Source organism: Erpetoichthys calabaricus, chromosome 8, assembly GCF_900747795.2.
Source record: "Erpetoichthys calabaricus chromosome 8, fErpCal1.3, whole genome shotgun sequence".
NCBI lineage: Eukaryota > Metazoa > Chordata > Cladistia > Polypteriformes > Polypteridae > Erpetoichthys > Erpetoichthys calabaricus.
The window spans coordinates 197,539,851-197,564,427 of record NC_041401.2 but is presented as its reverse complement, the minus strand read 5'-3'; the positions used below and the strand labels follow the sequence as shown (position 1 = coordinate 197,564,427).

The following is a 24,577-nucleotide window of genomic DNA, read 5'->3' as shown; positions in this document are numbered from 1 at the left end:
ATAGATAGATAGATAGATAGATAGATAGATAGATAGATAGATAGACAGACAGACAGACAGACAGACAGACAGACAGACAGACAGACAGACAGACAGACAGACAGACAGACAGACAGACAGACAGATAGATAGATAGATAGATAGATAGATAGATAGATAGATAGATAGATAATCCCAAGGTTACACTTATTAGCTACATTTGTCACTCACATCACTAGCTATATCTCGTGACGCTTTAGCCTTAATGACTGACAAAGCATCTTCTTTAATGTTATAGGCTTTAGCCTTCTGTTGATCCCAGGCCTTGCTGTATTCTTTCTGTACAACAGAAAAGAGAGAAAAAAGTGTATATTAAATAAAAGTTGACATGGGTTAAACATTTGAATTTCAAACACCAATAAAAGAAATGTCACCATGAATAAAGATGCAGGCAAAAGAGAACAACAAAGTAAGCAATTAAAGTATACAGTATATATTATATATATAATAATAATAATGCATTTTATTTATAGGGACACTTTACATTAGCAGTTAATCTCAAAATGCAACATAAAAAGTTTAAACAAAGGCAAAGCAAGATAAAAATACAGATAAAACAACAATAATATACACACACACACATACAGTACATACATACATATATACACACACATATAATGTATACTGTGTATTTTAACATATATATTATACATATATATATATTACAGTATACATAGATTTATATATATATATATACAGTATATATATATATATATATATTAGATTTATATATATATATATATATATATATATATATATATATATACTGTATATATATAAATCTATGTACCGTATATATAACCATGTATACTTTATCCCAAATGAAGACATGAGTCATACCTCACTGACTGCAATTGCATTTGCTCTAGACAGGACAATAGCTGGAGTGTCGGGCATCACATGGATGGTGGTCTTATCTTTATCCCAGGCTTCTCTGTATTTCATCTAAAAAAATAAAAAAGTACATACATATTTGTATAATTTGTCTATTTTATCTAACAATACAGCTGAAGTAATTTGTAAATATCTCAAGATCTATATAATTTAGATTAAAGAAGTTGAGGTAGCACAATTCCTATTAGCCTTACTTTGCTTCAAGCGACTGTACATTTGCTGTACCTCTTGAGGCTAACATGGTGCTTTCAGCGTGAATGTAAATAAAATCACAGATGTTTCATTCACTCTCATGAGTAAAACTTACATCACTGAGAAGGTTGGCATTGGCTTTGGCCAGGACAACAGCTGGAGAGTCAACCACACTGGTGAACTTCATAGAGCTTGGAGGTTGGCGGTAATTTCTTTCACTTATTATTTCTTGAGCTTTCTTGGTTTTCTTGACATCCAGGGACTCGTTGGGCATCCAGCCGCAGCCGCGAATCCATTCTAGATCACACTTGTACACCCACTGAAAAGGAAACAAGGAAGTTTTTTCACATCAGCTTGCTGATAAAGCCTAACTTTTGATTACCGTACTTCTAAAAACTGTGCACAGAATGAAATTACAGGAAATTCCAGTGTCACTGGGCAGCATGAGACGATTAACCCTAAGAGATACACTGTTAGGTGGGTGCATGCTTAAAATTTTGGAATATAACTAAAAGTGCTTGCAGACAGTACTTTACCTAATCTTTGATCATTTACTATTTTGGGATGCTACAAAGTTATACATTTTTTCCTCTTATTTATACTCTGCCTAACCTGAGGTGTTTCGTTTTGGGTTTAGCCCACCTAAAATGCAAATGTACTTGTAAGACAAGTTTACAATTGTGATTGCTGTAATAATATTAAAAGCACAAAGCAAACACTGTAGCATTTCTGTGCTATTGGTAAATCTTGAGGAAAATCGGCAAACACCTAGGGAATGTTGAACCTGCTCAGGTTTTTAATTAACAGGGTTTGTTCTTATAAGTTTTGTTTTGACTGCATAGGCTGTAAGGAGGATAAAGTAATTTATATATTTAGCTATTAATTCTTTCTAGTGATAAGTTATTACATGGAAATCAAGCTGATTATGATACATTGCTTAAGAGTGAATGCGTATGCTAGCTACCGGTAGTAATCTCCTTCACAATCATGGTTTATTACAGTGAGAAAAATCAAATACAAATAATTACATCACTCTGCAGTTCATAAGCTTTTTTAGCTTGGATCACATCGTTCTGATCTGGCAGGCAGGTCCACTGGTGTAAGATGTTTCTGTAGTCGATGTCGCTGACTAGTGTCTGGCATTTCTTTGCCAGGACAAAGCCCAGCATGTCCACTGGCATGTTAAACTTGGTCTTGCCCTTCTCAAAGTCCTTCTTGTATTCAATTTCACTGGAGATCTTGGCAGCATGCATGGCCAGGACAAGCCTGGGGTCATCCTTAACACTGAGGAATCCAATATGGTGTCCTTGCTGCTTGCGGTAACCTTGCTTGTATTTAAACTGGAGAAGAAAAAAAAAAGACAAAAATAAAAATAAAAATAAGTCTATCAGGCCCGTGTTCTTCAGTGCACTGCAAATCAAAGAGCAACATGAAGGTATAAAGCAAATGTGCTCGTTTGAGTAAAAACAATAAAAATGTCTGTGAAATAATAGCTTTAAACGTACTGTACATAGAGTCCTAACAACCTCGAATGCAATTAATACACAACAGAATTATAAGGAGAAACAAGAAAACGGGCAAATCTCACATCGCTAGCAATATCTCTGGAGGTTTTAGCAGCTTTAATTGAGATGGCATCAGGTCGCAGATCATATCCCTTCTTCTTGGAATCTTCCATTGCTTGTTTATACAGTTTCTAGGAGGAAGATAGATATTTCAATATTAGCCATTATAATGAAAAGTGCAGTTAGTAAAATGAATGTGAAATAATGGAGTAAGTCCTTAAGACATCGCCAGGCTCTAGGCAAATAAAATGAAAACGTACACAATTAGCAGCGTCACTAACCATTGCAAGTCATCAGTGCACAGAGCTGCACCTCAGTCGAAGAAGACTACACAAGTATAGCTCTGCTTAGGGGATGAAGGGGACAACACAACAACAAAACATCAGTTGTGCGGATTAACAGTTTACCCACTAAAATGAATTCTATAAGGACTTAGAGACGTTAGTCTACCTGTAGGAAGGTGGCATGGTGTAGCAGTTAGGACAATGGACAAGGCGGCCTGTTAATATCTCAGTATGCCTTCTAAAACTCACTTAATCTGCCTGTGCTACTTTTTCTAAATGTATGTACACATATTTAATGTTCTGTGGGATTGTAATGACAGAGGATTATCAAATATAAATAAAAATGTGATATATTTGGCTACAGGTGAGAATGCAGGTAAATACAGGGTGAAACTTAAACTCCACGTGCTATTCACTCCAACTGGTAATTAAGCCAAAGTACACGTGCTGTGAGGCGCTATATACTTCCACCCTTAGCCAAAGTGTCACTTGAGGGTTTAATGTGCTCACTAAAAAATATTCAAGTTTCAGTAGATATCGGGCTCTAGTCCCATTCTGTGCTGCCACGATGAACAGTCCTGCCTCAATCTTTTTTCACCTGTATGCTCATTTTCTGTAAGCAAAGACTATATTTTTATTTGCTAAAATCTAATTCAGAAAAAATGTGAAGTCATAAAATAAAGGAGTCAATATTTTAAGACTCAAACCTCGTTTTATTAAATGCATATTTTTTGCAAATTTAATAAGCATATTTTTCAACATTTTGGTGAAACTCCAGACTGTGGATTCTTCACAGGTTTTTGTCAGTGATGATCTCTCATTGCAGATTTTATTATGAATCGTATTTATAAATAAGCTCCTCAAGGAGTAACACATTCAAGATCCACTGATATTGGTGTTATTGGCGAGTTTGACTGAAATCTTTTGCTCTTCCACTTGGAAAGTGGAATCCTGATTGTCTTTAAGACACTGGTGACATATGCAACTGAATGTTGGGTTATTTATAGGAATGTCTCCCACTGTATCCGTTTTTACAACTTCACTTACCTCACTCATGTTGACCTTGTTCTGCTTGGCCAGTACAATCTCAGGAGTATCGGGCATGACATGAATGGTCCTCTTATCAATATCCCAGGCCCCTGTGTACAGGCGCTGAAAGGAAACAGGACATCACCAACGTGTGAATCACAAAGAATGGCTATAAGATAAAACGAAATACCTAGCATACAAATCCAATTTCTACAAGAAAAAAGACAATATCACAAAATGATCTGATGATGTCTTCCATTTTACATTTTCTACAAAATATCAAGCCTTGCAACTTATGAGAGACTGAGATTTTTGATTGGTCAGAAATATAAAGAAGCCTTGGCGCTTGCTTCCCATTTCCATAATCTGCTTAATTCAATTGCCGGTCAATGGGAAGCCAGAATACTGGCACTGGTGGCACAGGCTCACTCAAGCACCCTCTCTCTCATATCAAGTCACTTTAGAGTCATCAGTCAACCTAATAAACAAAATGTGAGAGGAACATGCAGCACCTGGTGAAAAGCCCTTGTGCAAACTCCAGACCGACAGTGGAGGATCTGTGATTAAAACCTGAACTCCTACCCAGACTCGAGAGTCAGCCTAGACAGAATCTGTGCTAAGAATGTATCATTACCACACAAACACTGGCATATTTTGAGGCACTGCCTGAAGAATGCAGCCGGCTGTAGAGGACTGCAGCTTCTCTCAGCTCAGCCCCAGAAACTAAAAGCATTCATTACAGCTAAGAGTCGTTGGATATTCTCCCCTTATAATTACTAAGTCATAAATATCAGACCTAGTAATAACCATTTAGTTGAAACAATTTTCCCTTTATAAGAGCTTGTTAGTTTTACAGGAAAGATGTACTGTATAAACGTGTGAGCCCATTACGTTAAAGGTCACATTCATCATTGCTTGGCTTCTTATGTAAGCACAAACAATTCAAAGAGCCGTATCATCTTTTCTTTAGATATCGTACAGGCCTTCTTATCAGTTATCAGGTTCATGTACCATTTGTGCTGTGCTATAAATGAAGCAAACAGCACCCACCCGTTTACAGTGCAGAAGTCCAACAACAGAGAAAAGGTGCTGCGCAGCTACATCTGCACAGTGCAAAACAGGACCAGCGCTCTCATTAAAGAAGAGCCCCCAGCTCTTTGGAGCAATATTTTTATATTAGCGCACTAAAAACTCTCCAGGGACTGGGAGCGTTTGTCCAGTATCGTTTTGGTACCAGTACTGAGGTGCAAAGCCAGTATCGGTACCAAAGTTAAAATTTTAGTACCACTCCAACACTGGTCACCAGTCTTCTGCCAGCAAGTCATCCATGGTCAAATAATAAAAAAAAAGGCAAATGGTCCAAGACAGAATAAATGTATCATTAGAATTGAGGGGCTAACAATATTTGATTATTCTGCCTAGTCTCACACGTAAGCAGGCATCTTGTTAGCAGACCTTTGTTATAAACAGGTCAGAAAAAGAAGGCAAGGACATGGCCCTGTCTTTTAGGAAAGAGGTTTTTTACACCTTCCTTGAAAGGCATTCTTGTATATCTGGGACATTTAAAGCATTTTTTAAATTGTTAAATGCCTGTTCCCCATTTTTGGTCCTATTTAGTTTGGAGTCAGGTTGCCTGGGGAAGGGCCTGTCTCTAGGCAGAGTGATGAAGGTCCTGGTCTGGTTTTGAGGTCTCTACAACTCTTTTGTCATTTTATGTGCTGCACTCACAACAGATACTTTCTAATTAACTCTACTTGCAATTTTGTGGGTGTCTGTGTCACATAGTTGAAACAAATACTTGTGTGAACGACTATCCAAAATAGGCCTACTACCTGATTCTAGAACTGACAGGACTTAATCTCCGTCTATAACACAGTGCCCACTGGTAAATCAGAGCTGACTTGCAATAGTTTGTTTTCTGTTGGCAGCCCAGGAATCAATCATGTTAAAAAGAAGGTGTAACAATCAGAGTCATTTTCATGGAAAACTCTCTCAGGCAAACAGGCAGCATAATAAATGATGACAACTGCTCTGGATGCACACTTCTTCTCTCCTGCTTTCTGACAAATGAACGTCAAAAGCAGTATTGTTCTTCAAGAAAGCTCACGATTCTGCCTCCCTAGTTTGTGTTAATACGTATTTCTGTTATTACTATACATTTGCCAAATGGTAGCGCTGCTGCCTCGCAGTTGGGAGACCTGGGGACCTGGGTTCGATTCCCGGGTCCTCCCTGCGTGGAGTTTGCATGTTCTCCCCGTGTCTGCGTGGGTTTCCTCCGGGCGCTCCGGTTTCCTCCCACAGTCCAAAGACATGCAGGTTAGGTGGATTGGCGATTCTAAATTGGCCCTAGTGTGTGCTTGGTGTGTGGGTGTGTTTGTGTGTGTCCTGCGGTGGGTTGGCACCCTGCCCAGGATTGTTTCCTGCCTTGTGCCCTGTGTTGGCTGGGATTGGCTCCAGCAGACCCCCGTGACCCCGTGTTCGGATTCAGCGGGTTGGAAAATGGATGGATGGATGGATGGATTTGCCAAATGTCATCACTTTGGTTTAGTTTCTCTTTTAATTTCTTTTTGGAACAGGTAGCATACAAGTAGACAATGGAATGCAACAATCTACATATGAGAATCAATCTAAAAGTCAGCATTGAAAAAAGAGTTCCATACCTTATTCATAATCTGAGCGTTGCTCTTTGCCAAGACAATCTCCATTGAATCTGGCACACTAGTGAATTTAGCTCTGCTTGGATGCTGTCGGTACTTCCTATCACTCAGAATGTCTGCAGCTTTTTTGGCCTTCTCTACATCAAACGAGCCAATGGGTGTCCAGCCAATGCCCTTCAGCCATTCAAGATCAGCCTTATACACAGCCTGGATGTCAAGAAGGAAATCATGCCAGTGTATACAAATTTAAAATACAATTTGTTTTGAACCTAGATTTGTTAAACGTGAGTTGCTTGTATGAAATGTTATTAGATTTTAATAAAATTAAGAAAATGTTAAAAAAAAAACTGGCTAAAAAATATATTTTAAATGTAGGCATGTAATTAAATTAGGGAATAATTATATAATTAAGTATTTATACTATTAAGTATTTATTATATCATATTATAATATATAAGATTAAAATATATATATTATATAATTAAGTATTTATACCATTAATTATTATATCATATTATAATATTAAAATTTATATATTTATAATTAAGTATTTTATTCTTTTTCATTTTGTAAACAGACTTGTTTCTAATCACAGGTGCTACATAAATAAATACATTTGTACTGAGAGGCTGATAATCTCGATGTATAAAGAATATCGAGCAGCATAATAGCTCACATCACTTTGAAGTTCATAAGCCTTCTTGGCCTGAATGACATCATTCTGATCCGGCAGGCAGGTCCACTGGTGTAAGATGTTTCTGTAGTCGATGTCGCTGACCAGCGTCTGGCATTTCTTTGCCAAGACGAACCCCAGCATGTCCACTGGCATGTTGAACTTGGTCTTGCCTTTCTCAAAGTCCTTCTTGTATTCCATGTCGCTGGCAATCTTGGCAGCATGCATAGCCAAGAGAACTTTGGGGTCATCCTTGATGCTACGGGCACCAATGTGGTGTCCCGTTTGCTTACGGAAGCCTTCTTTGTATTTGTACTGAGGATTAAAATACAGTGAGAAACATGTTTTAGCCGTCATGTTGCAAACTAAATTCAGAAATGTCTGTGAATCCCAAGCCCTCCACGTGGAGTAGAGCACAGGGTACTCACATCACTTGCAATATCTCTGGATGCTTTAGCAGCTTTAATTGCAATTGCATCTGCTCTCAGATCATAGCCCTTCTTAACAGCTTCTTCCCAACCTTGTCGATAAAGTTTCTGTATTTAAAAAAAAAAGCCACAAAATATAAAATTAATTCATTGAGAAAGATTTAAGGAAACATTGTTACTTTCAAAATTTTACTTTTAAATTGCATAATTAAAAAGGACTCTAAATATGTAAAAGCATTGTTCATGGAGCTGCTATGCAGGCATAAACTAACAAATGAAATGTGGACATTCATAGCTTTACTTACTTCTTTAATAAAAACATACAGTCTCATTTACTAGAAATAATACAGTGTAAGGTGCCTTTCATTGCGGAATGTCAATGATATTTTATCTGACTAACAAGAAGATGCGTACACACAAACAGAGCTGTTTTACCTGGCTGACATTGACTGCATTTGACTTTGCCAGAATGATCTCTGGTGTGTCAGGCATCACGTGGATCGTCCTCTTCTCTTTATCCCAAGCGTCTCTGTACAAGCGCTGCAAGAGTTCATAAAGAAAGCGTTACTACAACCCTGAAGCCATCTCTGAATTATTCAGTCCTGAAGTAATGGAGTAGCAATTAAAATGGTTCACCTTCTAATGCTCAGCAGTTTTTCAGGCAAACAAATTTGGAATATTGACAAGTGAATGGAGCATCGTAAGCTTTTATCTAATGATAACCAAATTATTTTTTATTTTTAAGAGAATCACACATTGATAATAATCACATCAGAATATGAAACATAAGGATTTATATACTTTTATAGAATTTTCTTATTTCTGTCAGATTTTCATTGTTATGAAATTGTGATGCAAAAAAAATGGTCAACAATATTTGGCAAATTTGCAGAAAATGTAAAAGTTTGGAAATGTCCAGGAAAGCAGACAGCTAAAATTTTTCTTGAAATAATTAAGGATTTGTATATTGATCTTGTCTCGGTATTGTAGTTTATACTGTTATTTACAGCCCTAGAGTTTACAATATAACAAAATATAAGCAGCATTCTCAAAATGAATTCATTCAATCGTTGCCAGGGCCTGGAGACAATCAAAGGGCAGGATGCCACCTTATCACACTCGCGTAAATACCCACACTCACATTTCCACACGTCTGATTTTTAATTGGTAAATCACCCAATGCTCATTTCATGGGGTATACTGGACTCAAACTGGAATACCTGGAGGACACTCCACACAAGACATGAGGAGAATGTGTACACTCCACACAGGAAAACTGGGCATGACATTTGAACCCAGGATGGAGCATCTGTGAAGCTTCAGTGCTAAGCACTGTGCCACCATGCCATCTCCTTGTGCTTATACTGAGCACATTTATTACGACTTCTGATTCTCATTTTAGGCACATGGTGTTCACTATTACAATTGCCTTTATTCAGAATAAGACTTGAATAGTGTTACTGGATAAATGAAATATTACTAATATTTAGAATGGTAACAATGATCCTCCCCTGTCAAAATTAGATAACAAAAATCACATAATAAAGAAGATGTCTGAGATTTGACAGGACATTTGAGTCCATCCGATACTTGTTATTGTACCTCTGTTGTAATTTTTTTCTTTTGTATACTTGAAACAAATAGTTAACAAAACTTTTAATCCTTTTTACAACTCTGGTTAAAAAGACAAGAATGTGTGCAAAGTGCTGATTAGAAAACCTCTAAAAGAAAACGGTTTTCTTAGTAGGTGACATGCAGGTGAGAATAAACAAACCCATTTTATTATTATTAGTGCATTATTAATGAGTTACCGTCCATTAAATAACAGACGTCTGTTACCAGTGCACTGGCACCTTAGGTTGTTAGGATCGAGGATTATTTCATCGGGCCATTGCTGATGCATTCACTTACATCGCTGATGTTTTTGGCGCAGACTTTAGCAAGAACCAAAGGCATCGAGTCAGAAGGACTGGTGAACTTGAACTTTTCTGGGCGCTGACGGTACTTGTGCTCACTCAGAATTTCACCAGCCTTTTTCACCTTTAATACATCCAGTGAACCAATTGGCACCCATCCGATTCCTTTCAGCCACTCCATGTCAGCTTTATACACAGACTGGAATGGGGGAAAAAAAAAAAACAACACGCTTCAGAAGGTATGCAAGTCAGCAAGATGATGAAGTTCTTCACAAGCACAGGCATACAGAACAATTCTTTATATGTTTTACTTACAGCTGGACCACAAACAGGCTATGTGGCCTGTGTCAGGGACTGAACCCTGGGGTGTCAAATCCAGTACTTTGGCCACTAGACCAGCCTTCATTGGATGCTACAGTAATAACTTTTGAATTTTATATAAACATGTCATAAAATCAAATATTGCTTATACAAAAGTCACTTTATTAATATTAAACTATCCTTTTCCTGAGAGCAAGCACAAGTAAAAGTACGGCGTGAGAAGCCAAGCAGTATGGAGAAGGCTGATCAGGCACATCTTCCCCACATAGAAGTGGTGTAAAGAAGAAGAGCCTTGTCCAAGTACTGCACGTGTTTTTAATCTTTCACTTACCGGACAGGCTAAAAGCATCACCTTATTTCACAGACACACACAGATGGCTACTGCATTTATTACATTGGTGATTAACTGATTAATATTTCAATATTTCTAATTCACCTTCTATTATTTCTAAGCTATATGTCCTTATAGTGGCATGGGAGTCACTCCAAGAGTGATTTAGGCTTAAGCGGACTATCCTTTTAGAAAAGCTGAAAGAAACGCACTTTACAATGAGGAATATGTTAATCTACTTTGGTACTCACATCACTTTGAAGTTCATAAGCCTTCTTGGCCTGAATGACATCATTCTGATCCGGCAGGCAGGTCCACTGGTGTAAGATGTTTCTGTAGTCGATGTCGCTGACAAGCGTCTGGCATTTCTTTGCCAAGACGAACCCCAGCATGTCCACTGGCATGTTGAACTTGGTCTTGCCTTTCTCAAAGTCCTTCTTGTATTCCATGTCGCTGGCAATCTTGGCAGCATGCATGGCAAGAAGAAGTTTGGGGTCATCCTTGACGCTGCGGGCACCGATGTGGTGTCCCGTCTGCTTACGGAAGCCTTCCTTGTATTTATACTGGGGATTGAAAATATGGCAGCAATCATTAAAAACCTTTACTGCAGCTTGAATAGAAATAAACAGACACAGAACTAAAGGATAATTCAATAGAACACACTGCTAATCATAAGGGACACTTTTCTAGTATAGTGTCATATTTATACAGAGTTGACATGTCTTTCACTTTCAAATTTAATGTTAAAATATTTCAATAGACCAAAAGTAAGTATGTGTGTTGACTTTCCTTAGCTTCTTAAATCTATTTGTTATCTAATTTAATTACGGAAGCGCTCCTTGGGTTTGTCTATTTGTTAATCATATAAACCAAATGCTTTCACTATGAAATTAAAAATAGCATTTGATTTGAGCAGACCCCTGCTATTGTTTAAGTGCATAATGTGAAAATACATTTACAAATGATACTGCACAGTGCATTACAAATCATTCTGTAGGCTGATTGAGGCGGCCTTCTGCTGTCATGCACCTCAAATCTGGAATAGCTTGCCAATAGGAATTCGCCAGGCTGATACGGTGGAGCACTTTAAAACACGGCTGAAAACACATTACTGTAACATGGCTTTCTCATAGTTTCATCTTAGTTAAATCCTGATGAATTGTATATTCAATTATTTATCATGATTATTCCCGGTGGCTCCAAAATCCATACTAACCCCTACTTTCTCTTCTGTTCTTTTTCCGGGTTTCTGGGGTGGCGATCTGCACCCCCACCACCCGATCAAAGCAGCATGATGTCCTTACATTGATGGATTCAAGGCCAGAAGTCCACATGACCGTCATCATCAAGTTCTTCCATGAGAACCCTGAATACCATGAGGAGTGATTGAGGTCATTGATGTTAGGTAGAATGCCTAGAGGGGGCCGGCTGGGTGGTCTCGGGGCCTCGGACCCCCTGCAGATTTTATTTTTTTCTGTTTTTTCTGTCTTCCCTGGCCATCGGACCTTACTTTTATTCTATGTTAATTAGTGTTCCCTTATTCTAATTTGTATTTATTTTGTCTTTTTTCTCTTTCTTCATCATGTAAAGCACTTTAATGTCGATTATTTGTATGAAAATGTGCTCTAGAAATAAACGTTGTTGTTGTTGAGTGATCATAAAAAGTGCTGCCTTATTGCAGTGCACTGTGACTGCAGTTAACTTTACAGCTGAACTGTCGTACATAGAGTAAAAAAATAAGGTAGCCATTTGTTTTGCGATTAACTGCATTATGAAAGTAATGGTCTAACTTTATGAAGATAATCCCCCTTAAAAGGTGAATGAAAATGATTTTCTGGTGATCAGACAACTGACACAGCCAAGCAGTTCACACAATTGCAGTACAAAGTTCATTAATTTAATTAACAGCAAAATATCAAACAGAGAGACAGAGAAAACGTACGTCACTGATAATGTCCCTGGAGCGCTTGGCCGCCTTGATTGAGATGGCGTCAGCTCGCATGTCATACCCTTTTTTCTTGGATTCTTCCATTGCAAGCTTGTAAAGTTTCTTAAAATAAAATAAAAGAAACACAAATTAACAATCACAATTGCTACAACAGTTTGAAACTGAAAAAAGAAACAACCTGGATTAAATTGCTTTTCTTTTCCAATTGGCTGATCTATACAGACAGCACGAGCAACGATACATTGAAAGCTGAGGTTTATGGGTGAAGCTGTCACACCCAAGTTGTGATGTAACTTCAAGCAAGTCCACACACTTCATGCATCAGCAACCTCCTGGCGTGTGTGTTACAAAATGTGCTGGAAGGATGCTTAGAGGTAAAGGCAGTGCATGAATTATAAAGATTAATTGAATGCCCTTATGATGATACTGCACTTGCCTAATAACATAATAAGAGCTTACAAAACTTAACTAAAATAAAATTGCTACATAGACCATAAAGTATGCACTTCTCATACATTGGCTCGGTTATTGTGCAGATCTCGGTGCTTTAAAACAAGAGACCTGTTTGAACGATAAAGACAGTGGGCTCTCTGTCCCCAACAAGGAAGAATCACATTAACATGTAGGACAGATAATTTGGGTAGCAAAGTTAATACCCCACCAGAAGTCACTCATTACTAAGGTGTGCCTCAGGTCATTACTGGGTGAACCAAAGCATCGGAATTGGAAGGCCAAAGAATCTCGGATGTAGTAACAGCCTGATTTATGGGTGTTTAATGGGCTGAAGTATTACAGTTTCTTCTGAGGATATCAGGAGACTTTGTTATTTCAGGGGAATCTGGAAAAGACTCCACACAGGGCTGTAATTTGTCATTGCCTGTTAGATAGGGATATGCAATTTAGGTTATATAGCGCCTTGATGTGTGGAGTACGTCCAGGGAGGTTCTGCTCCAGCTTTATAACACACTGGTGAGGCCTCATCTGGAGTCCTGGGGGCAGTTTGGGTCTCCGGGATACAAAAAGGACATAGCAGCACAAGAGAAGGTCCAGAGAAGAGCAACTAGGCTAATTACGGGGGGCTACAGGGGATGAGTTATGAGGAAAGATTAAAAGAGCTGAACCTTTACAGTTTACATAAAAGAAAATTAAGAGGTGACATGATTGAAGTGTTTAAAATGATGTAGGGAATTAGTCCAGTGAATCGAGACTGTGACATGGGGACACCGTTGGGAAATTCTACACAAACTATAGGAAGGTTTTCTTTACACCGAGAGCCATAGACACTTGGAATAAGCTACCAAGTAGTGATGATGATTTTGTAGAACAATTAAGTGGAGAGGACTGGCGAGCTTTGTTGGGCTGGATGGCCTGCTCTCGCCCAGACTGTTCTAATGTTCTGATATGAAGTAGAAGGCAGGAGTAATACAAAGGCAGGCCAGTGGTGATGCATAAAACCAGGAAAGCTACTTTCACTTAAGTCCATGAAAAATCTTATCAATTAAAATGAGCGTAGTGTTGCCTGGCAATTATTATTTAAAATAATCTACAACCATACTCTGTGCATTTAATTAAAGCCCACCATCTTTTGTACATAATTGCAATTTATTCTGAACTAAACACAGTGTCACAGGATAGCATAATGAGAATATCTGAATGATGAAAGCAGCTTTTGTTAATTTCAATAAATAAGATTCAAGATTAAGAAGCACAATTTACCTACCTCACTCATGTTAACTTTGTTCTGCTTAGCAAGTACAATTTCAGGGGTATCGGGCATCACATGGATGGTCCTCTTGTCATTGTCCCAAGCCTCTGTGTACAGGCGCTAAGCATCAGAGTAAAAGAAGGAGATGTCAGTCAAATGTTTACTGTACAGAACAGATAGACAAGACAATTCTGGATATAACATATGCTTCAATAATTTCAAACTCTTGGGGACCAAGTAGACAGCAGCTTGCCAAATTCTTCATTTTAAATTTTGTAATGTTGCATTTCAGGCTGTCAGTGGCCTGAGAAGGTTCCGGGTAAAGCAGAATTCAGATTCGTCAGTGCTCAGGCCCTTGATAAGAAGTCCCGGGTACTGCCTGATGCTGACATTACTGTAGATCTCGGACAGGGGCTAAATACTTTTCTTCTTTTTGGTAATGTAAGCCAACAACAACAGAAGACAATGTTTTAACAGTGTCACCCTAAATAGAGGCTTAGAAAAGACGTGAAGGTAGGAAGAAAGTTCACTGCTGGTTGAATGGTTAATGGGGACCGACATGTCAATCTATAAGCTTATTCTGTGCCATAATTATAAGTAAAGGTTGTTCCTTAATGGTCATCCTGACTGTGGGAGGAGATCAGGCAGAATTAGAAAATGGAAAATGATTTTCTGGGTAAGCAAATTCAAGAGATAAATACAGTATGTTGGGTCTGAACAGATTCTTAAAAAGGGAGAAGTGACCACACAGCCCTTATGAGTACAGAATGAATGCACACACGTCTACATCAGTGTGGGCGACAGATAAATTTCATTTATGTGATGGTACTGTAGTTGGCAGGAGAAAACGGCCTCCAACACTAGAGAATCCAGTGGCTTTGGAAGCTCTGTACAATAAAGATGGACTATTTAACATACCTCTTGCTTTGATACCCCTTACTTTTTTGCTGGGACACATTTAAAAATATGACACAGACTGTCTTATACAGTAATGAACACAAATCTCATGGCTGGGGTGAGCATCAGCTAAACATCAATGCCAGGGACTGTGGTGAGAAGGACTGCATGAAGAAGAGTAACAACATGAAGCTTTTTTTTGCATTCACAAAGATGGGAACAAAGGGATTGCTCACCATGTTCATATTTTTTGCATTGCTCTTTGCCAGAACAATTTCCATGGAGTCAGGGATGCTTGTAAATTTGACAGTGCTTGGGTGCTGACGGTACTTATTTTCACTCAGGATTTCTGAAGCCTTCTTGGCTTTTTCCACTTCAAGCGAGCCAATAGGAGTCCAACCAATGCCTTTTAGCCATTCCATGTCAGCCTTATACACGGCCTGTAAACGGAGACAGAGAGTTCAGCATTTCTTGCTCCAATGTTGTTATAACAAAATTATATTTGTTCATACATCAAAAGGCCAACTTGAACTCCTACTATTGTTTATACAATAAAAATACTATTTATTAGATATTTTTATGACCATGGATTATTTCAATGTAATGCAGCTGAGAACTGATTTGCCAATCAAAGTTATCCTGGTTAGATATTCGCTGCTGTACTGTACAGTAGACTGTCCCAATATCATATCTAGTGCAGCCAGTTTTTACAAGCTGTCCCCTTCTACTACAGTACATGCTTTAGTAGTTTCCTCCAGATTTCCACACCTCATTACATAAAGCTCTGCTTCATCTTACATTAATCTGGTGTACTGTGAGAGAAGTTACCTTTTATAAACTGTTCCTTCACATCTTTATATACAGCCATAGGTATTCTCATATGGATTTCTACTATAGAACAAGGGATTTTCTTTAGCCTCACCTAAAAGATGGCATATCTTGAATCATATGATAAGTTGTTTCTAACTTCCCTAGTGACTTTCCACACTCTATAAGATGATTCATTTCTCATCGGCTGTCTTTCTAACCCATCTTGTATATAAACGTCTATGAGTGGAAGTGTGTGTGTGTCTGTGTCTGTTTGTCTGTCCGGCTCGGAAGTGAGAGGTGGAGTCGAGGAAAGGGTTCCACCTCTAAGAATACGCAAGCGAGGCAAGCACGTCGGCAAAACGAAACCTCCGAAGAAAGTCACTCGCTTTGCCGCTAATACAGTAGCGAGGCAAGCACATTGGCACAACGGTATCCCTTTTACTTTTCCTCCCGCCACTAATGCACAAGCGATGTGAGCACGTCAGCAAAACGAATCCTCCTAGGAGAGAGACGCCCAGAGGCGTTCCTTTCAAGTACCTGACATCCGTACATTTCAATTTTTTTTTCTGACGACTTCAATAGTTTGTAGGACCCCGGGCTTTCTACAGCACGGGCTTACACAGCTAGTGTCTATATAAGCCTAGGAATGTCTTTGCCTAGTCAAAGTAACTCAAGCAGAATGAGAGTTCACTTTTCTCTTTCCAATAAATCTATTGAATAATTTAATTCAATTCAGTTTATTTTTGTAAAGCAACCTTAACTGAGCGCAGGTGCAGGGCACTATGACAAGTTCTCAGGTAAATACAAACACAAAGTTTATAAATTACTATTTATATAATAAGTACTAATAAAGCCACCAATTTATTTAAACACTCAGAAAACAAAGTAGAAACCGATTAGCAAAATGGAATCCGGCACTATCTGTCCACTAACGAATTGTTGAAGTACAGCCAGTTGATAGTGGAGGAGAGGAAAACAAAAACTCCAAGCCAGTAGCATCAATGGAGAAAATAAACCTCTGGGGGGTCCATGGCCATTTGTAAGGGTTTCTAATTTGATGACAGAGTCTTTCTGTTCAATGATTCCTGTGCTCTCAGTATCTGAAGTGACTTTTCCATTGGCAAGAGAACAGCCTGGCAGTAAAGCAGCATTATTAAATATACAGTATGTTATATAAGAGTGACTTTGGCATACTTATGGAAAAGAAATGCACAACGCGTACACAAGTGAATGTTTTGTTATTTAGTCCAAATAATTCTCCCGCTTTGAACTTGCCCATATGGTACTGCCAGCAAGGCAGATTCCTTCTGAGTGACACATTCTATCTTTTTTGTTGGATGTCGCTGCAGTGTGTTTGACTTCAGCAAGGCTCTAGATAACAAACTCCTGTTTACAACTCTAACTGTTCTATTCAAGGCATTCATATGCATCATGGAGAAAACTACTAAAATGTGATTAGACAGTCAAGAGCACCAAAAGAGTAAGGAAAATAAGCCTTAATGAAGCTGTGTTTCCAGGGCGTCCCTACTGAATGAGTTAGTGCTCTCCTGTTGTCACTGCAGGTTTAATGTCATTGCATTATTCTTATATAACTTTCAGGTCAACCTTCTATTTTCACCTCTTGAACTGATTGTTATTTCAATTCTTGGAGAATCTGACAACATCTTAAATATCGGTAGTCATTTACATGACATTTCTGTGCTAAAGCAGGTATGCGTTTTACTCTCTAGGACTGCACCTGCATATGTTGTAGGACTTAGCACTAGAGGTTAGGCGGCCTAAATATGCAAATCTTGAATAACAAGCCTATCCCCATAAAGTTAAAGAAAGCACTGCTTATGGACACAGTTAGAATAAACTTTAAGCCACTGAATTTGTCAGATGTAATGATCATGTGAAAACACCAAAAGAAGCAGAGAAATGTTTGTTAAAACCCGTAAGCACTTTTGTTATCATTATCGCACTCCATTGTGGACACTTCTATATTCTGTGTGTGCCTGGTGGTCTGAGGCTTTTTTTTTCTACAATACTCACATCACTTTGAAGTTCATAAGCCTTTCTGGCCTGGATCACATCGTTCTGGTCCGGCAGGCAGGTCCACTGATGTAAGATGTTTCTGTAGTCGATGTCGCTGACCAACGTCTGGCATTTCTTTGCCAAGACAAAGCCCAGCATGTCCACTGGCATGTTGAACTTGGTCTTGCCTTTCTCAAAATCTTTCTTGTATTCCATGTCGCTGGCAATCTTGGCAGCGTGCATGGCGAGAAGAAGTTTGGGGTCATCCTTGATGCTGCGGGCACCAATGTGATGTCCTGTTTGCTTACGGAAACCTTCCTTATATTTGTACTGTGTTAAAAAAAAAATGCAGTGGGATTAACGTTAGACATTTAGTTTTGCTTTAGTTCCAACATAATAGAGTTGTATACTTTCTTTGTTTGAATTTAGGCCCTAATAATGCAATCTAGACTCTTTTAGGCCTAGGTGTGCAGTGCATATAATTAAAGATACCAGTTACTTCTATCTGAATAGACAGTCTTCTGTAGAATTGACAGTAAATGCTGGCACATACATCACTAGCAATGTCTCTTGAGGCTCTTGCAGCTTTAATTGAAATGGCATCAGCACGCAAGTCGTAGCCCTTCTTTTTGGATTCTTCCATTGCGAGCTTATACAATTTCTGCAAAACACAGTAGCACAAATACACAGAGTATGTAGACGTTTAAACAGATTGGTTAATGAAACATGAACTTAAACAAATCACACCAGTCTCAAATATCTTAATAAGAGCTCTTATTCTTTAAACACTGCAATCATTACCTCACTGTAGTTTACTCTGTTTTGTCGAGACAGATTGATCTCTAATGTATCTGGCATCATGTGAATCTTTGTCTTTTCCTTTTCCCAAGCCTCAGTATACAAGTGCTACAATGAAAGAAAGAGAGAAAACAAAATGCCTTTATGAGTTTCCATAGCATCACCTAATTATTATTGTGTTATCTAATTTGTACTTTGTCATCAGAATCAAGTCTCATATACTTTAGATTGTGAAAGGGCAGAAGTACATAAGTCTCCCCAGAAACTGTACTTCTGAGCGTAACAGGCCACAAAGGCGTCTTGTTTATCTGCATGCTTGAAGCTCTGAAAAGGACCAGAGACTGAGCATGACATGCTCTTAAAGCACATTTTCTACACTTCTCTAATATCAGGTACCAGCTTGAGTAATAAAGGCTGGTCTCCCTTGAAGAACCCCCAAGTCTTCTAGGTTGGAAGCCTTGGACACTGACCAAAGATAGCATGACTACCAGTCCCAGATGACAGCCAGCTCAGGTCTGATACCTAGGAGAACACTTCACCCATCAGTGGCATGCAAACATGAATAGATCAAGAGGGCGCGTTAATCCACATAACCTAAACATCTACTTTTCAATGTTTTATTTTTTCTTGTGGGTCTTTCCTTTCTTTTGACTAGAAGCCCACCCTCCTGTGTTCAGGTCAAACTACTTTGCTAGGTTGCCCTGAGACAATATATAGACGTCGGACTGTAAATTAAATATATATTGACACTATGAGGCTAGATAACCATTTCCAGTAGAAAACAGATAACCATGAAATAAACATCTTCATAAAGTTGAGAATGCAGAAACAGATTAGACTTGTCAATGCTTAATAACCAATCAGCTTCTTTAGGGCCTGCCAACAATCTCAATAACAATACAATTACCTTATTGACTGTGAGGGCGTTGTTCTTTGCCAGTACTAGGGGTATAGCATCAGTTTTGCTTGTAAATTTCCACCTGCTTGGATGCTGACGGTACTTGTGCTCACTCAGGATCTCACTGGCTTTCTTGGACTTTTCAACATCAAGTGACCCAATTGGAGACCAACCAATACCCTTCAGCCACTGCAGATCTGCTTTATAAAAATTCTTTTCAAACGGAGGACAAATATACCGTTATTATTAACAAACACAAATTGGGAAAAAGCATTAATTCACCAATTGCTACTCACAAAGAGTGAAATCTTATTTAAGCAAAGTATATTTCATTCCTTAACTCCTTATTTTTCAAGTTATAGAACCTTCAGAAAGTTGTCAGGCCATATGAATGATTGTTGATTTTGGTAGGCTATTCACCACTTCTGGTGTCAAGCCTGCTATTAGGAGTGAAAGCTGCTGTCAGCCTGTCATTCTGGGGGCCTTGGTAGATTAGTTTGTGATCACCCACTCAACTGACCACTTTCAAGACAATGCTATTGTAGCAGCGGCACAGACGTGGTCTGAGCGGAGTCGCCACATCTAGCCCCCTTCCACTCAGTTATTTTAATAGTTTGTGATGTATTGTGCCTACAGGCATGTTAACGGGACTTGCTGTGGCGACTTTATTGACGGTGATTCAGCTGGAGTTCTCACTTGTCTTCTTTAAATAATAAACACTTAATGTCTCAGGAGACACGTGCAGTGGTTGGGATCACAATGCAACAAAACAATTGTTTATATAATGGTTAAAAACAGAATACAAGTTGTTCAGTTTAGATGGTAAAATGAGATATTTTGCTTATTCCAGAATAAGTAGCTTGGAAAATTAGAACAAGTATTTTTATGACCTTAAAGTCTATTCCTACACTTAACAGAAGAAAGAAAAAATAACAATAAAAGCCAATACAGAGAAACTGCATGCCTGAACAAAAAACCTAAAATGACAAACTGACTGATTGTATTCACTCGGCTTAATTACATTTTATAAATAAAATCGACATTGCTCTAGATACTGCTGGTCATGTCTGCATTATGGAGTGTATAGCTGATGTTCTAGACACATTTCAGTCACTACTGTAATACTCACATCACTTTGTAGATCATAAGCCTTCCTGGCCTGGATCACATCATTCTGATCCGGCAGGCAGGTCCACTGGTGTAAGATGTTTCTGTAGTCGATGTCGCTGACCAGTGTCTGGCATTTCTTTGCCAAGACAAAGCCCAGCATGTCCACTGGCATGTTGAACTTGGTTTTCCCCTTTTCAAAGTCTTTCTTGTACTCCATGTCACTGGCAATCTTTGCAGCGTGCATGGCGAGAAGAAGTTTGGGGTCATCCTTGATGCTGCGGGCACCGATGTGGTGTCCAGTTTGTTTGCGGAAGCCTTCCTTATATTTATACTGAGAAACACAAACACAGAAAGAAAGGCAATGTTAGCTGCATCAGCTCAAACTTGGATTTTCAAGATTAGTTTCTTTCTTTCTTTCCACACTCACACATACTGAGCCATTTTACAGCTAGTAGGAGAAAACTAGACCATCTAGAGAAAGCCCACCCAGATTTTAGAAGAACATGTAACCTTAACAGACAGTGGTTTAACTGGAAAATTACCATTGGTCCCTGAAGTGAGGCAGTGTTACCCACTGAACCATGCTAATTTTAATGAAAACACCAATTCAATATGATAAGTTAGATCTTTAAAATATGCTTATCATAAAACATAAATAGACAGTGTCATAAGTAGTGATTCACTTGGACCATATATCCAATCATTTGCTTAATTCACTTTTAAAGTCAGGTATCTTGGGAACTTATCTTTGGAGCTATGAATTTAAAACCGGGCTCATCCTGTAGGTGCAGCTCATTTACTACTCTACATAATTACATGCATTCACACACACACACACACACACACACACAAAGTAACGGGCACCTCAGTAATGCCAGTTAACCTAATTTGCATGTATTAGAAATGTGAAAGGAAGCTCCTGTAAATATGAGGAGATGGAAGTCAAGTGCCTTGACCTTGTGATAATGAGCAATGGTGGATGCTTGCCCACCCTATCAGTTTTAATGATCTCTAATAAGATAATCTCACTTCAAAGGCATTTCAGTCCAACAGTATCTGGTCATGCTAAACTCTTGGAATCAATATGCCATACATACGTCACTAGCAATATCCCTAGAGGCCTTGGCAGCTTTGATGGAGATGGCATCAGCGCGCAAGTCATACCCCTTCTTCTTGGCTTCCTCCATTGCGAGCCTGTATTGTTTCTACAAAGAATGGAAACATTGTTATTTTACTACAAACAAAAGTCCATGGGGTAAAGACACATCAGCAAGGGATGTCCTTACCTCACTGTAATTTAGTTTGTTCTGCCGGGCCAGTTCGATTTCTGGGGTATCTGGCATCATATGGATTTGAGTCTTCAATTTCTCCCAATCTTTAGTGTACAGATTCTGCAAGATATGTCAAGAGAAGGTTTGAGATCCATCCTAGAAGATCTCATTCATAATATAACAGGTATTAAATAAATCAGGTCATGGCAATGTAGATGTTGTTACATGTAAATTAAAGGTATACTGTAGATGCAAATTGCTAAAAAAAAATCAACTTTATAAAAGGTTTATTTCAATGGAAACATAAAAGCCTTCAAAAATAAAGTGCAATAATGCTGAAGTCTGACATACCTAACAGTAAGGATGTCCTATAACAAGGACAATATGCTTGCTTTGCTACCACGACCAACTTTTTTCACATTAATCAAATATATTAAGATCAATGCAGATTTTAGACATTTTACAAAAATACCTCTGAAAACTGAAATACTGTAAGATTCCTTCCTTGAAGGTAAATTGATACTGCAACAATAATTTGATTATTAACACTTAAGGTACCTTGTTTACTGTGAGGGCATTATTTCTCGCCAAGACCATGGGCATGGCGTCTGTTTTGCTTGTAAATTTCCAGCTGCTTGGATGCTGACGGTACTTGTGCTCACTCAGGATCTCACTGGCTTTCTTGGATTTTTCAACATCAAATGACCCGATGGGAGTCCATCCAATACCCCTCAGCCACTGCAAGTCAGCTTTATAGGAAACCTTTGGTGCAGAGTCGGAAAAAAGCAAAGTGACAGATACTTGGAAGACCACAAATCACCACTTTCCTTTTTTTATTTCAATAAATTACCTCTCTTGTACAGTATTCCAAAAAACAATAAATAAAATCTACTGGCAACAAAGTCAAGAGGGGAAACTTGCATGCCAGTTGTTTTGTACCTGAAAAAAAAATCTGTATATTCATGAAATAATAAGATTTGCTTTATGAGCTGTTTAAGCAACGCTATGAAGTCAAGCACTTTAAATGCACAAAGTACTAAACCACATAGTGCTTGATAATAAATGAAATATTTCAATAATGTTAGCAGTAAGGTGAGATAAAAGATTACCTAAAGAACTGATTGATGAGATCTCTCTCGTTAAAAAGACCTGGGCCCTACTGGATGGGTGGATTACCCATTTAGTTTACTACACTCAACGTGTGCGATGTCAGCTTGTACTTGTGGTTTTGATGAGCAAACAAACACAAACATTTCTGTGTCTCTCACATAGAATTTGCACCAATTACTTAATTAAGCAATTACAGTAAGTGCTGTTTTACCAGTAAACAACACATACACATTATAATAATTAACAAAATAAATGATCAGGACAGCTGTTTGAGATTTCAGAATGCACAATACAATAAAAGAATCTGAACTTACATCGCTCTGCAAGTCGTAGACTTTCCTGGCATGGACAACATCGTTCTGGTCTGGCAGGCAGGTCCACTGGTGTATGATATTCCTATAGTCAATGTCGCTGACCAACGTCTGGCATTTCTTGGCAAGAACAAAACCCAGCATGTCCACTGGCATGTTGAACCTGGTCTTCCCCTTCTCAAAGTCCTTCTTGTACTCCATGTCACTGGCAATTTTAGCTGCATGCATGGCCAGTAGAAGTTTGGGGTCATCCTTGATACTGCGAGCACCGATGTGGTGGCCGGTTTGTTTGCGGAACCCTTCTTTGTATTTGTACTGAAGATCAGAAAAATGGACATCAGTAAATTTTCCACAAAAAATCTTTACAATAACACCCATCGTAAATATACCTTCTTAATGTTTTTATAGAAACATACTGCTTACACTTATAACAACAGAATCTTTAAAAGCCTTCATAATTTTATTTCCATGATAAGTACACTAAATCTCATATAAACTGCTGTACCCTTTCACTGCCAGGCTTTAAAACTGCATCTGATTAAAGTTGTAAATTTGCAATGATTGAAAGTTAGAAGATTATACATAGTTTAACACAAAAATGCAGATTATGGTTTACTGTAGCCTTTCTAAAATATAATGTGCACTAAATTAATGAATGACATTTTGATTGTCCTTCCCTTGAATTCTTTTTTTTTGTTAATAAAGGAGCGATTTTTATTCTTTTCTGACTTCTTTGGTATATTTCTGTATAAGAAGGGCGGCCACAAGGACACCCCCTATTATTACAAGACAATAAACAGATTTCTAATTATGCTTTGTTTAATTAATACAATGGAATGTGCAATGCCTGGCTTCAGTATAATTTAGATCTGCACAACAGTAACTGGTGTCTCTTCAAATCTTTCTTACATCACTAGCGATGTCTCTTGATGCCTTTGCAGCCTTCACTGAAATTGCATCAGCTCTCAGGTCATAGCCCTTCTTCTTTAGTTCCTCATAGCCCATTTTATACAATTTCTGTGAAAAGCAAAATCAAGGAAAAAGAATTAAAACTTTGAAATGTTATACATTTTAAAGCTTTTAATAACCGATTTTTCCATGAAAGATTTTGTTACAATCTTCTGAGTTTGTGATATGCAAAACAGAAGAAATAATAGAATATAACAAAGTCACTTATACTTATATCAAAAAGAACATTTAGGATTACAACAATTTTATTAAACATTTACAGCACTCTACAAATTACAGCCACAAAATAATTCAAATTGAAATAAATTACATATAATTATGAATTTCTAAATAATAGAGATCTTAAATCCAGTCTTGTTATGGCACAGTTATAATATAAATAATTTTAAATCCAAAAAAAAATGG

General features: G+C 38.2%; 1 protein-coding gene across 1 annotated transcript in view; it reads right to left on the bottom strand.

The window, feature by feature from the left end:
• neb (nebulin) overlaps nt 1–24,577 on the bottom strand; it is a 164,031-nt gene that overhangs the window by 72,397 nt on the left and 67,057 nt on the right. Inside the window, 25 exon segments of the mRNA XM_051930946.1 lie at nt 211–318; nt 880–984; nt 1,241–1,444; nt 2,154–2,465; nt 2,714–2,821; nt 4,022–4,126; nt 6,664–6,867; nt 7,337–7,648; nt 7,762–7,869; nt 8,197–8,301; nt 9,673–9,876; nt 10,581–10,892; nt 12,272–12,379; nt 13,998–14,102; nt 15,116–15,319; nt 17,724–18,035; nt 18,259–18,366; nt 18,507–18,611; nt 19,411–19,614; nt 20,531–20,842; nt 21,609–21,716; nt 21,798–21,902; nt 22,341–22,544; nt 23,207–23,518; nt 24,113–24,220. Coding sequence (XP_051786906.1) covers nt 211–318; nt 880–984; nt 1,241–1,444; nt 2,154–2,465; nt 2,714–2,821; nt 4,022–4,126; nt 6,664–6,867; nt 7,337–7,648; nt 7,762–7,869; nt 8,197–8,301; nt 9,673–9,876; nt 10,581–10,892; nt 12,272–12,379; nt 13,998–14,102; nt 15,116–15,319; nt 17,724–18,035; nt 18,259–18,366; nt 18,507–18,611; nt 19,411–19,614; nt 20,531–20,842; nt 21,609–21,716; nt 21,798–21,902; nt 22,341–22,544; nt 23,207–23,518; nt 24,113–24,220 — 4,482 coding nt within the window.